The 14,838-nt window shown below is 38.7% G+C and overlaps 1 protein-coding gene across 1 annotated transcript; it reads left to right on the top strand.

Annotated features, from left to right (window-relative positions):
- Nucleotides 1-896: 896 nt before the first annotated feature.
- Nucleotides 897-6,992, top strand: LOC137953028 (heterogeneous nuclear ribonucleoprotein Q-like). Its single transcript, XM_068800211.1, has 9 exons — nt 897-1,070; nt 3,895-4,360; nt 4,437-4,553; nt 4,671-4,811; nt 4,948-5,121; nt 5,872-6,079; nt 6,164-6,336; nt 6,475-6,560; nt 6,684-6,992. The coding sequence occupies exons 2-9, from the start codon at nt 3,917-3,919 to the stop codon at nt 6,799-6,801; spliced, it is 1,461 nt and encodes a 486-aa protein (XP_068656312.1). The 5' UTR covers nt 897-1,070; nt 3,895-3,916; the 3' UTR covers nt 6,802-6,992.
- The last annotated feature ends 7,846 nt before the right edge of the window (nt 6,993-14,838 follow it).

The raw sequence follows: 14,838 nt of genomic DNA, 5'->3' as shown, positions 1-14,838 counted from the left end.
CGAAGATGAAGATGAAGATGAACTTGTCCACACTAACACCCTATTTCGAAGATTTCGAAGATGAACTTGTTCACACTAACACCTATTTCGAAGATGAAGATCATGTAGATGCATAAGATGAAGATGAAGATGAAGATGAAGATGAAGATCAAATTTCCAATAGGGGGGTTAGTCAACTTGAAGGACAAGATGATCTTCAACCACATAACGCCCTTCAACACTTGAAGTCGTTAATAGAGTGATTTCTCTTCACTTGTTTTTCTTAAGAATGAGTGAAAGTGAATTACCCTGGTTAAGTCACTTTCACTTGCCACTTATTTTGCATGCTAAAAGGTTTTGAGTTATTTTCACTAATAAAAGTACTAACATTTTCATTTTCAGAATACACTAACAGGGCGTAATTTTCTTGCTTGATTAGCAACTTGACAGTATGAGTCTCAACATTAATTCAAACCGATTTGACGACTCGCTATACCTGGACCCAAAACATTTTGCGTGACTAGACCCGGGCCTGGTAATTAATTCACTTGTCACTCACCACTTATAGTATACACTACTAGGTTTTTCACTCACCTCTTATAATATATACTAATAGGTTTTGGGTTATTTTCACGAGTGAAAACACTCTTTAACTCTCACTTCTTATAGAGTACACATGGCCTACTTTTCTTGCTTTATCTAACAGCGGGACAGTATGGGTATCGGCCTACTTTTCTTGTTTTATCTAACAGCGAGACAGTATGGGTATCTAACCTTAATTCAAACCGATTTACGGCTCGCTAGACCCGAAACATTTCGCGTGACTAGACCCGGGCCGAATGCCTGGTTTCTCATAAACGTGGTTGTCCTGAGCCTGGCGTCATCATAAACGAAACAAGCGGCGGAAAGGGAAAAAAAAAAACCCTAGGATGCTTATCTTTCTGTTTTGAAAGGGTAGGTTCTGATTGTGAGGGCTTCATCTTGGTTTAGATGCAGGAGGCCGAAGTTGAGAGAAATACCTAAGGTTTCTGTTTTTGCTCATTTTGTTTTGTGTTTCGACTGGCAAGGAGTTCGTGCTGGAAATCAACTAGGTACTTTTTTTTCTTTCTTTCTTCCTTCTTCTGCCTGTTCTATGTTACCTGTTCAATAGGATTTTTTTCTGAACTCCCTTTCTACGTACGTTGGATGTGGTTAAAAATATTGAACTTCGGTATTTATCTGACGGAAAGCTACATTCGTCTAATGAGCTAAAAGTCTTAGTAGCTCGTCTAAATTCCTATCACTAGTAAGCTCATGTGAGCAATTGGTGATTTTTCGTGTGGTTACCAGTGAGTGATTCGGTCTGAGAATGTACTGCTATATAACAACACCTGAAGTTATCACTAACTGTAACTTCTACCTTGCCTTACAATTCCAAGTCTAAGTCAAACAACATAAACAGATAATTTGAATTTAACGAGTGAGCTGCTGCTCGGAATTAGATTGTCTGAAAGTTAATCTCTAATAGCTTTCTCATGCATGATAACCGGTAGCGGGTTCCCCCCCCCCCCCCCCCCCCCCTTTTGATGATGAATGTAATGAGAGCTCAGTTACCATTTTTGTGCTAGTTCAGAGACAATTATCGTAATTAAAATCCTATTTAAAAAAAGTTGTAATCTCAGCTTTCTTTCTATTATTGATCATGCTTTTGCTTTTGTGCAAATTAAATGTTATTTGAGGTATGTTTTTTAGGTGGGCTGGAGGTTCGGCTCAATGGCCAAATGGGGCTTGGGTTGAAATCTTGGATTCAAGTCTTTCAAAGGCTTGGTGTAGAGTCCAGTGTGGAGTCTTGGGTTCAAGCCTTACGAAGGCTTGGTGTGTGGTGTCAGTACTACCAACGTTTACTTGAAGTCTTGGGTTCAGGTCTTGAGCTTTTTAGTTGTAGTGTATGATTCAGATGTGCAAAAGCCAGGACAAGACTGCCCTGCCCTAGCATGTACAGTTCTAATCACTTCTTTCCTTAGGTAGGAGCAAATATAACTACTATTATTTCTTTAAATAGTACTTCTAGATTATAACTCTAGTTTTTAGACATGAGAGACAAATTCCAACTTGTTCCGATTTGGCACCCTTGGTAGAGTGCTTTTGTTTTGGATTTTGCTTCAACACATAATCTTTTTCAAAGAAAAACTTTGAATATTTTTCTTCTGCCTCGTATTTAGATACTGGGTGGAGATGTGCTATGATCATTGATCTACGCCTTGTTTTGTACACAATTCAAATTTCTTTGTTTTTTGAGTGTCAACCCTTCTAAACACCTACTGATGCATGTTACATGGCATTCCTCCAATAATTGGATTTAGGAAGGAGAAACAACATCTAAGCTGTCTAGTTTTTGTTAAACCAAGAATTGCACACAAACTCATTACCACAACTTATTTTTGAAAAGGATCAAAATTTTATTAACAAAGGCAGAAAGTCTAAAAATAAGTAGCCAAAATCAGTTGCCAACATTATTTATATGGCGTAAAACCTGCTAGACTTCTGTTCTGTCATCATGAAAGTATGTCAGAAACCCAAGATTCACAGAGTTTATATTAGTAATAGAAAATGTTCTGTAAATTTCCTTTTTTTTTTTTTTTTAAATTTTGGAAAGATGTGAAGAATCCCATTTTGGAGATACAATCCATAAGGGAGTCATTAGCTCTGCTCTTGTTACTGCACTAGGATAGAGTTCCCTACTAGCTTTCTTGTCTAAAACCCCACAAGAAATTTGTTATGATCCTGGGGTTAAGTATTTGGCTTTCCGCTACCTACCAGGCCGGACTTTTGGGTAGTATTGGCTAGGTGCTTAACATTTGGTATCAGAGCAGGTACTACGTTGCGGGTTCGAATCCCGGAGGGGGCGACCTAGAAGGGGCGACATAGAGGGGGCGACCTAGAGGCCAGATTAAAATTACTGGTAGTCCCAAAAAGTGAGTCGGGCCAGTGTCGCTAGAGTGAGCCGCTAGAGTGGGCCACTAGAGTGAGCCGCCGTGGACGTCGGCTCATAACGGCGGGAGTATTGTTATAATCCTGGGGTTAAGTACTTGGCTTTCCGCTACCTACCAGGCCGGTCTTTTGGGTAGTATTGGCTAGGTGCTTAAAAAAATTATAAGGATGCTCTTCATTGTCCAAGATTTATAGAAATGCTGGATTTGTTGTAGTAATGGACAACATAATGTTTTGGTGTTTGTAACATATGATATGAGTTCTTATATTGATTGGAATCAGGGATGCCGGTTTCCTGCATGAGTTGTGCTATTGTTTTGTTTAAGATGATCTTCATTATGTTTATGTTTAGGAATTTGTTTAGCTCTTTATTTTCAACATATAATCGGACATCTTTCTCGTATGATGATCATAAACAATTCTCTCTCATTTTCTGAGGTTCGATTGTTCTTCATTCTTAGTTCAGCTGAATAGTGTAGATATACGTTTCTATTTTTCTTCTCCCATTTCATATTGCTTATGTTGATACTTTTTTTCTTTTCTTTTTTTTTTCTTTTTTTTTTGTTTGTTAGTCCTTTTCTGCGTCATATTGTGCCAGAACTTTATATAACTAAATACTTAAAACACTGGCGACTATTTTATGGCCAGCACCTTGGTGTCTAAATTGGAGAATATCTTCATTTTTTGGTCCTATTGAGCATTATTCTCTTGATTATCATTCATTCAGATTCTTTCTGTTGTCTGCTCTATTGTTACTACTGCTTATTATAATCCCTTTAGAGCAAAATCTTTCAGTTTGAAACTCCTTGGAGCCATATCTCATGGCGTGGATTCTGTCAAGATTCTCACTCTTCAACTCCTTTTGTCCTTTCGTTGTTTTTCCTCCTTCCGATGTTTGTATTCTCCCTCTTGCAAATGCTTCTGGGTACTGTGCTTCTTTCACAGTTGCCTTGCAAGCTTCTATTAGATGCATAAGATGCCGAGGGCAAAAGCAATTTCGTCATCAAATTCAAAGCCAGTTGAACCTGAAAAGCCAATTGAATCTGAAGAGCAGGTTGACCTGGATGAGAACTTGGATGAAGAAGTTGAATATGAAGAAATAGAAGAAGAAGTAGAGGAGGATGAAGAAGAAGATGTGCAAGAAGAGGAAGAAGTAGAAGAAGTGGAGGAGGACGTTGTGGAAGAGGAAGTGGCTGCAATTACAAATGGAGGTGATGGTGAAGCAAAATCAGATGGTAGTGATGTTGAGGTGGAATCTACCGAGGCTATTGATGCAGCTGAGCATCAAAAGCATGCAGAGCTTCTTGCTCTTCCACCACATGGTTCTCAAGTTTATTTGGGAGGCATTCCTCATGATGTCACAGAAGAGGACCTCAAGGTCTTCTGTGAGTCTATTGGAGAAGTTACAGAGGTAAAATATTGGTTACTTTTGTGACATGATTCTGTCCAATTTGTGGAATGTTTAGTTTCTTGTTTGGTTCTAACAGGTTAGGATAATGAAAGGCAAGGATTCTTCAGAGAACAAAGGATATGCTTTTGTGACCTTTCAAACGAAGGAGTTGGCTTCAAAGGCTATTGAGGATCTCAATAATATTGAATTTAAGGTTATTTCCATTGTCTCGTGATGTTTTGTAAATACTGTCATGTACATGACAAGTTCAAAATGGCAAATTTCTGTTAATTTAATGTTGGAAATTTTAATTGGTTATAATACCATTCAGGGAAGAAAAATTAAATGTTCCACATCTCAAGCAAAGCACCGTCTATTTATCGGTAATGTTCCAAGAAGTTGGGCAGAGGCAGATTTGCGCAAGGTTGTTAAAAAGGTTGGCCCTGGAGTTACTACTGTGGAACTGCTAAAGGTATGAACAGAACTGAAGTTTCTTGGTTATGGTCAAATTGTATAGGGCCATAGGCACATGGTTGGTTCTCCTCTTCATCCTTGTTTTTGTTCAAGTCTTTGCATATATATCTAAATTGCTTTCTACTTTACTGCAGGATCCACAAAATTCTATCCGCAACCGTGGGTTTGCTTTCATTGAGTATTATAACCATGCTTGTGCTGAGTATTCAAGGCAAAAGATGTCAAATCCAAAATTCAAGCTTGATAATAATGCTCCAACTGTGAGTTGGGCTGATCCCAAATCTGCTGATTCTTCTCCTGCATCGCAGGTAGCTTCTCTTATTTTAACTTGTAGGGCTTATTTGGTTTCATATACTTAATTGTTTGGGATATATATATATATATATATATATATATATATATATATATATATCAAAAGAGTTGGATCCTGAGAAGTCTTTACATATATCTGTTGTTACTGGTTTAGCAGAAACTTTTTCTGGATAGGAAATCTGGTTTGGGAACTGAAACAATGTTTGTTGATCTTCTGCAAAACATTTCTGAACTATAAGAAGTGTGTGAGAAATGTGTCTGAAACTCATATTAATCCTATATTTAGTATCATTTGAAGGTTTTGAACTTAAAATAAGGTTGTTTCTATATTTTTTAAAATAAAATGTTAAAATTGAAAATTTTGAAGTATTTGTTTATGATATATAACTAATTATGGTAGCTTTTGATAATTATATGGTGGAGAGGAATAAATAAAAATTTGTTTCAGTACATTTGGTTTGTATGTGAATGTTTTTCTTCCATATCTTTCTGTTTGTATAAGTTTCTAAATGATTTTCGTAGTTGTTCTTTTAATATTAATCTTTCATTTCTTCCATTCTCTTAATTTTATATTTTTGTATTTTTTCACTGAGCTTGCTGTGACTGTTTCGTGCTTTTATTTATGCTTGGTAATTGTGGATAAACCATATGCCTGGAGCATTGCATCTGTGGCTGTCTCCTTCTATTTTTTGACCTTTTTGTGGTTGACACTTTCTGATCTCTCAGAGGCTGGTTGCTTGTTTCAGGTGAAGGCAGTTTATGTAAAGAACTTGCCAAAAAATGTGACTCAGGATCAGTTGATGCCCTTATTTGAACGGCATGGTGAAATCACGAAGATTGTGCTCCCACCTGCAAAAGCTGGGCAGGAGAAGAGTAGATTTGGTTTTGTTCATTATGCAGAGAGGTCAAGTGCCATGAAGGCACTTAAAAATGCAGAGAAATATGAACTAGAGGGTCAGTGCCTTTTTGTGAAGAATCAATTTTGTCTCGGATTCAAGTTACTTGCATATACTTGACATCCGATTATGTCATTCACAGGTCAAGTTCTGTATTGTTCCCTTGCAAAACCACAGGCCAATGATCAGAAACCTGAGTCTGGACCAAATACACAAAAGGCGGCCCTTATTCCAAATTATCCTCCTCGTGTTGGTTATGGTTTGCCACCGTATGGTGCATTTGGTGCTGGTTATGGTGCTGCAGGCTTTGCACAGGTGAGATATACTGCTTTGCAAGGTGCTTACTATGTTGCACATGCTGAGGCAGTGAATTTTGTGGGTTTCTTTAATCCATTTTTTGTTTTATTGATCTTTTGATGGTTCATTAAATTTTCTTACTGGAACTCCTTGCAGCCTATGATTTATGGCCGTGGACCTACTCCTGCAGGCATGGCCATGGTGCCTATGCTTTTGCCTGATGGACGACTTGGATATGTCCTGTGAGTTCTGCAGAATTTCCTCTAGCACAAAAAAAAGAAAAGAAAAATAAATAAAATAAGTAGCTGTTTCTTCATTTGCTAGTATTTTGCATTTTAGAAATTGAAACAACTATTTTCATGCAGGCAACAACCAGGAGCTCCGGTGGGTGGACCCCCACCCCCATCGAAGGGTGGCAATGGATCAAGTGGAAGCAGACAAAACAGTGATAATGGGCGGGGACGTAGATATCGCCCATACTAACTTTTTCTTTTCTGCCTGGCTGTTACTGAAAAGAAATGGAATGTCTCTCTAATATTTTGCTATTTGACTTATGATTTGAAACGGTATTTGCTAATGCCATTAGTTATATCGACAAATCTGAGTTAAATCTTTTCACTGTTCTCGGTTGGAAGGGGTAAGCCCAGAAATTTGACGTAATGATGCACAGAAAATCATGGTGTTTACACAAAGTTATTTGGTAAACAGAGGGCGGTTTTCAGGGATCAACCGAAGTATTAATCGATGCTTGTCAACTAGAGCATCTAACAATATCTTCAGTCAAAGGATCTCAGATCTTGGCGTTCTGATTCGATATGATCTACACTAAGACTGAAAATCCGTCTAACAGTATCTTCAGTTGAAGGATCTCAGATCTTAGCGTTCTGATTCGATATGATCTACACTAAGACTGAAAATTTTATCGGATAGAAGTTTGAAAACATTATAGATCTAATCCTAATCCTCGTTAGAATCTTGTTTATTAGACAATCAGGAAAGTCTGTTTGTCACGTTTCATTTTTTACATCAGATAGGACGGGTAAAAGAGGGAAATGAGTGCCAAAGAAGAAAGATAAAAAAGAAAAAGAAAAAGGGAAGAAATGAGGGAGATTATAACAGTACTGAAATAACTTAAAAAATGTTACCTAATATGACCCGAGAGGGAGAAAAAATAATTCTTCCGAAGATGATGATTGAGGAAACTTAAAAAAAATTCCAATGAGAAAGTTTTGAGATGGAATATAATATTATAAACTCTCTAAAAATAGATTTCTCATGTAAGACAATTATTTTTCAAGACAACTTACCAATTTGGAAACAAAATATTGAGGAGATAAATCCTAGAACAAGAGAGATTTAGGACACTATTATTTGAAATTTATAATAAAGACAATTTTCTAATTCAGAACTTTTAGACTTCGTAAAAAAACAAACTAAACTCATATAGGGAAAGACATCCTTAGGAAACTAATGTGGTGAGACATCAAAGAAATAAAACTTTTACTAAAGGAAAGATACTCAAGTTCGTAAAATATTAATTAGATTTTGAAAACAAATATAAAACTTAACCGACATTAGCAACTAAAAAAGTGAAAGTTTTTAGAAAGTTGAGGCTTTCTACTGTTACTTGAAACGTTTTTGCCGCTTGACCTTTTTTGCTTCAGATATTGATCTCTTTCTATAAAAATCTGATTATTGGAAATGAGACTCAAATATCTTTCCAATAGCTATATGAAACTCATGTTAAGAGTGAAGAATCCAGTAAAAATCAGGAATTGGAAAAGAAGACTAGAAGGGAAAACGAGAAACTCCTATGTTTTCTTTCTTCTTGTTCTTCTTCCTCCCTTTCTTCTCAATCTTCTTCTCTTTCTCCATGTCAGATCTTTTCCCACTCTGATACCATGTTGATTTCTAGGGCTAACACATAAACATAAGAGATCTCAAGGGAAGGAAAGAAGTGACAAACTCTTAGCTATAGGAAGAGACAAGAGAAGAAACCAAGGGAGAGAAAGAAGAGGAAAATGGAGAGAGGTGTATGGATGCATTAGAGCTAAAAGGAAGGAGTTTGAATGCTCTACTCTACGCCTTGAGGCTGTATTTATAATTGTGGGAAGTTGTTTATAATGTCTACAAAACTCTTAGGGCTACATGCTTCAAAAGAAAAAAGACATAAAAGGACATACACCAACTTGCTTAATTATAATTCTATGCTATTTCTATGGAAGTTTTCCTTATTACTAGCTATACGACTCCTACACACGAGAGTGTCTTTTTAACACCATGAAGTATCCAAAATTGAGACAATACTTTTATGTGATGGGCCACATCCAGATGATTTCAGCTTTGGCCAGTTTGAAAAAAGTCCCTTTCCTCATATTGAGAACATGAGTGACAATTTCCATAATAACCCTCTGGTCCATGTTGAGGTCTTTGATTTTCACTTCATATGAACTTCTCACTGTTTTTCCCAAATACCAACTAAATCACATCCTGTATATTTTAGGGAAGTTCACTCTGGTGGCCAATTTTCTTTCACATACCTTGTCATTCCCATAAAAATTATCCCTAGGACATCATTGAATTCTAAGGAATATATGGAGATGGTCATCTTCTTGATATATGAGGTGATTCTGAAATTGTTTACAGAGAGTTCCTCTTCCTCCAAATTTGAGTAGAAGACTTTTTAGCAATAAAGGAGTAAACAATCTCCTCCTTCTCGAGTAATCCAATGTAAGGGAGGAATATGTTAGGAATTAAACGCCCTAATTCCAAACTAACGAAAACAATAATAATAAACGCGAAAGAAAGAAAAATCAAGCACGAGAGCAAGCAAGATTTATACAGATTCGTCCTCTCTTCGGCCATTGCAGTAATCTACTATGAAGATGAAAAAGTTTATAAAAGAAATCGCACATACTTACAAGTGGTTTTTCTTTAACCTCTCTCGGCCGCAACTGATGATGCTCCAATGATAATACTTCGAGTGATGAAACCCTAACAGCGGCGCCCCCAAATATAAAGAGAAAATTAGGAAAACCGGATTACAAGTGTGAAATTCCCAAACTACCCTTAATAAAATAGCAGTCAATATATAGTGAATCTGGCGGGCACTCCATCCCCCTTCCAACCCCTAGGTCAACCAAACAGTGAAGGTTGACCCGCGTATCGATTCAACGTAAGGCGTTAATTAGGCTCCACAACTTAAAATAATATCTCTTTGTTGAATTTATGAAAAAGAAAAATACTTCATTGACTTCATTAACTTATTATACTCAAGGTACGTGAACCTCTATTTATAATACAGGAAGGTAGTAGAGTCCAATTACAATAAAACTACTTTTGTCTCAATTACACCCAAACTCTAACACTTAAAGATAAGTACTAGCATAATTAAATAACTCAATATAGATAAAAGACAAACATAACTCAAACTAGAACTCTTCTAGGACGTGGTCATAAGATAAAGATGCCTTTGTGAGTCCTTCTTGATTTTCCAACTTATGTGATAAGGATGCCAACTCGTGGTAATCATGGTGGGTCCTACTTCTTATGGGCTTGGGCCCATCTTGTGGGTCTTCTTTGGTTGTGTGACCCATCTTGTAATACTCTTAGATATGTGGGCCTTCCTTGGTCATGTGGACTTGGGGGCCCTATCTTCCTGTTGAGTGGTGGAGTCTGGTCCACAACACTCGAGTAGATGGGCATCGTCAGAGAGGTGGGCCCAAGAGACCCAGAGGACCATTCCTATTTTCTCTGTTGCGTATGTTGCACTCAATCAACGAAATGAAGGGCTTTTCATTTCGGTTGATAATTCTCTCTTCGGGATTAAGTTACAGAAAGGGTAAGCTCGGGACTCTTGGCATCGGGAGAAAAACAGAGGAGCTTGAGGGACTTGGAAGCGAGAAGGTTCGAGAAGGCTCGAGCGACGCTGACGCTGTTGTAGGAGAAGAGAGAGTTGTGGAGGCTCGGGACTTCAGATCTCTGCGTCGGTGTGTGCGGCAAATGGGAGAAAGCTCGGGACTCGGACACAAAGGATCTTTCTCACCGTCGCGAGGTCTCAGCGCTGTCGCCGGAAGAGACTGGCTCGGGTCTCAACGCTGTTGCCGAAAGAGACTGGCTCGGGTTTCGACGCTGTCACCGGAAGAGACTGGCTTGGGTTTCGGCGCTGTCACCGGAAGAGACTGGCTTGGGTCTCGACGTTGTCACTGGATCAGGAAGACATCCCAGTGCTGCTGGTAGAGGCAGTAGGGAGACGTCCCAGTGCTGCTGGTAGAGGCAACTAGGAGGCATTCCGATGCTGCTAGTGGAGGCAGCAGGGAAGCGTTTCGGTGCTGCTGGTGGAGGCAGCAGGGAGGCGTTTCGGTGCTGCTGGTAGAGGCAGCAGGGAGTCGACGTTTTTCCTAACAACTGGTATCAGAGCTGAGGGAAAATGATGGCTGGAGAGATATGAGAAGATTGTGTACAAGGACACCGTGTAGTGCAGAGATGCGAATGACGGGGAGAGTAGGCCTAGTGCTCCCACTCCTATTATTCCACAGTCAGATCCAGAGTCGTCTACTCCTGTAGCTGCAGTTCGTAGATGGTGGAGAACCGCAGAGTTATGGAGAAACCTTGCAACATGAAAATTCTAGCTAGTGGGAGCTGGCCACAAAGGGTGTAACCCTTGAGAAACTGAAGTTGTGCGCAACTTCAGTTGGGCTTCTAGCATGAAGACAGAGGCAGTGAGTTGCAGAGGTGGAGGATATCATATTTGAGGAAGAGGGCGATGCAGTTGGTGTACAATGCTCCAAGTGGGAGAATTGTTGAGTGGTGGAGTTTGGTCCACAACACTCGAGTAGATGGGCACCGTCAGAGTGGTGGGCCCAAGGGACCCGGAGGATCATTCCTATTTTCTCTATTGTGTATGTTGCACTCAATCAACGAAATGAAGGGCTTTTCATTTTGGTTGATAATTTCTCTCTTTGGGACTGAGTTAGAGAAAGGGTAAGCTCGGGACTCTCGGCTCCAGGAGAAAAACAGAGGAGATTGAGGGACTCGAAAGCGAGAAGGCTTAAGAAGGCTTGAGTGACGTCGACGCTATTGCCGGAGAAGAGAGAGTCGTGGAGAATCGGGACTTTGGATCTTTGCATCGGTGTGTACGGCAAGTGGGAGAAAGCTCGGGACTCAAATACAGAGGAGCTATCTCACCGTCGCGAGGTCTCGGCGCTGTCGTCGGAAGAGACTGGCTCGGGTCTCAGCTCTGTCGCCGGAAGAGATTGGCTCGGGTCTCAATGCTATCGCCGAAAGAGACTGGCTCGGGTTTCGATGCTATCATCGGAAGAGACTGGCTCGGGTCTCAATGCTATCATCATAATAGGAAGGCGTCTCGGTGCTGCTAGTAGAGGCGGCAGGGAGGCATCCCAGTGCTGCTGGTAGAGGTAGCTGGGAGGCGTTTTGGTGCTGCTGGTAGAGGCAACAAGGAGGCGTCCCGGTGGTGCTGATGGAGGCAATAGGGAGGTGTTCCGGTGCTACTGGTAGAGGCAGCAGGGAGGCGTTTCGGTGCTGCTGGTGGAGGCAACAGGAGGTGTTCCAGTGCTACTGGTAGAGGCAGCAGGGAGGCGTTTCGGTGCTGCTGGTGGAGGCAACAGGGAGGTGTTTCGGTGCAGCTGGTAGAGGCAGCAGGGAGTCAACGTTTTTCTTGACATCTTCCAACACTCCCCTTCAAGTTGGGGGTGAGAGAACATCAAAAACTCCCAGCTTGCTGAAAATGATGTATAAAATCTTTTTGTATAAAATGGTAGTCCAACAATCTTCCAATACTCTCCCTCACGCTGGTGCTCTCTTCCATGAGGCTCAGCTGGCCATTTCATGGGGGGTATAACATATATATAATAATAAGTTCCTCCGTCATGGTGTCCCAACCGTTGACATTTGATATTTTTGACGAGGTATTAAGTTCCTCTGTCATGAAATCCAAACTGTTGACAATTTTTATATTTTTTACAGGGTATTAAGTTCCTCCATCATGGAATCCCAACCGTTGACATTTGATATTTTTTACGAGGTATTAAGTTCCTCCGTCATGGAATCCCAACCATCGACATTTTTTATATTTTTGACGGGGTATTAATAAATAATGGTATGAGGCCACCTCTTCTTCAATAATAATGTCCCTAAAAAGACATAATAGCTACAACTGAATATAACGCGACCATTTTCCAACTCATATAACACGAACCAAAATAATAAACCTTGTAGAAGGACCTATGAAATAATCATAATTCGATATAAATATTTTTTCTTAGATGCAAAAACTACTTCTTTTGTGCACCCCCTTTCTTGAATATTTTGGTCACATAAACTTATCCATAATATATAGAATAAAATACCTCTTTCTCCTACCTCTTTTACTTCTCCCCCTCAAGCTTGTAAGTAATGGCCGTGATCCCAGCTTGAACCAAATATCATAGATGTAGCAATAAGTCCTCAAACCAGGGAGAAGTGAGATATTTTCCTGATATATCCACTCAACTAGTGATGCAAAACAATGGGCATAAATTCGGATTTTTCTATACAACAGAATACCAACATGACCTTTGATTCTTCCAATGCGAATATATCATTAAATATAGATCAGATTGATATGAATTTTTTCTCATTCTGAAACTATACTTAAATAAATTTAATCCAAGTATAATTTCTCTTCATAAAATATAATTATCAGAATATAAATAATCTGATAGATTTCGGTCTCTGTCATTTGGCCGAACTAAGTACTATGTCTCCTTTTTTTCTAGAATGACCATTGACTCTTCCAAGATCAATATCTAATTATAAAAAAATCATACCACGAATTGGTTGAATTGGTAATAAAATAGACTTACATATATTTCTTTTGATATATAATTATTCATAAAAAGTCTCTTTCTTGATAGCATAACATACCTCGGAAGTTGAACCTTTCTGTTGCAACTAGAACGTCTTTTGCAATCTGACCTTTACTGTTTCAAATATTTATTTCTATTTGTAGATAAATCAGATTTAAAATTGGTTGAATAGGTAAAAGAATAGACTTACAAATATTCCTTTTGATATATATTTCTCCATATAAAGTCCACTTCTTGATAATAGAAAATATCACGGAAGCTGGAACTTGCTACTGTTGTTCGAATCTTTTTTCAATGTGACCTTCACTCATTCAAATATCGATATCTCTCTATAAATAACTCTTGATTGGAAAAAATAATTATTCTTTGGAACTTAGACTCAAATATGTTTATGTAAATATATAACTTGCAATATGAAAAACTCAGTATAGAGTGAAAACCTAAAGAAAACTAACGGGTGTAGGGACTGAAAAAAATAATACGAACCTAGACTTAGGGTTTAGGGTTTAGAGAAAAAAAATCACATTACCTCTGTGGGTTGACCACGTCAAATAACATAATCAGCTCTGATACCATGTTAAATTTATGGAAAAGAAAAATACTTCATTGACTTTATTAACTTATTATAATCAGGGTACATAAACCTCTATTTATAATAGAGGAAGGTAATAGAGTCCAATTACAATAAAATTACCTTTGTCCCAATTACACCCAAACTCTAACACTTAAAGATAAGTCCTAGTATAATTAAATAACTCATTATAGATAAAAGACAAACATAACTCAAACTAGAACTCTTCTAGGACGTGGCCATAAGATAAAGATGCCTTTGTGAGTCCTTCTTGATCTTCCAACTTATGTGATAAGGATTCCAGCACATTGTAATCATGGTGGGTCCTACTTCTTATGGGTTTGGGCCCATCTTGTGGGCCTTCCTTGGTCGTGTGGGCTTGGGCCCTATCTTCCAACACTCTTCAGAGTCTCCCTCTTGTAGAAATCCATGTCCAGTTTCTTGGTTCCACTACACTCTTTAAAATAGTGTTGAAAATACATACTCCTTTGCTAAAATGTTCCCTCCAATTGGACATTTCATCACACGTGTCACATTCCTTCAAAGGAGTATGCTTCTTCGGCATAAACTTGGTCCTAACCATCTTGGAAAATTGGATTTTAGAGTTGAAGATCATTGAGGGAAGGGAAGTGAGCCCTTTTTTGGATTTAGAGGTGGTACACCTTTAGAATTGGATGAAATCAAAAGGGAAAGGCTTTGGGAGGTCAAGAGATTTAGGGATTTGAGTTTGGAAGAGTTTAGAATGAAAAAATCTAGTGAATTCATCATTTAAACTTCTTCAACTTATCATTTTCTGCTGTGAATTATTGATCAATTACTTAAGTTAATTGATCAACCAGTATGCATTGATCGATTAATGCCCTTTACAGAGTGACTGAAGTATAATCTTTTGGTTCTCATTTTACTCTTATGGCACTAATTTTATGGGATAAGTCTTTTAAGCTCAATTTTATCAGCCTCGGTGGATGAATATGGGTTGCTCATGCCTCCTCAAAGCCCGATCAAATCCTAATGGATTGGTTAAAAAACTTTGCTAGTTGATTTCCTGTGGGAACGAATTCAATTCTAATATCTTTGATTTGA

The sequence above is a fragment of the Aristolochia californica genome, unplaced genomic scaffold, assembly GCF_029961685.1.
Source record: "Aristolochia californica isolate CCGP_79_NKW_82.1479 unplaced genomic scaffold, dmAriCali1.0.hap1 SCAF_16, whole genome shotgun sequence".
Taxonomy (NCBI): Eukaryota; Viridiplantae; Streptophyta; class Magnoliopsida; order Piperales; family Aristolochiaceae; genus Aristolochia; species Aristolochia californica.
The sequence above is the reverse complement of the archived record's forward strand: the minus strand, read 5'-3'. Positions and strand labels throughout refer to the sequence as shown.

Excerpts from the sequence above, each read along its gene's own strand:
- LOC137953028 (XM_068800211.1), top strand. The coding sequence starts at position 3,917 with ATGCATAAGATGCCGAGGGCAAAAGCAATTTCGTCATCAAATTCAAAG. Across the intron at positions 4,361-4,436 it reads CTATTGGAGAAGTTACAGAG|GTTAGGATAATGAAAGGCAA; the intron begins GTAAAATATTGG and ends TGGTTCTAACAG. Across the intron at positions 4,554-4,670 it reads TCAATAATATTGAATTTAAG|GGAAGAAAAATTAAATGTTC; the intron begins GTTATTTCCATT and ends AATACCATTCAG.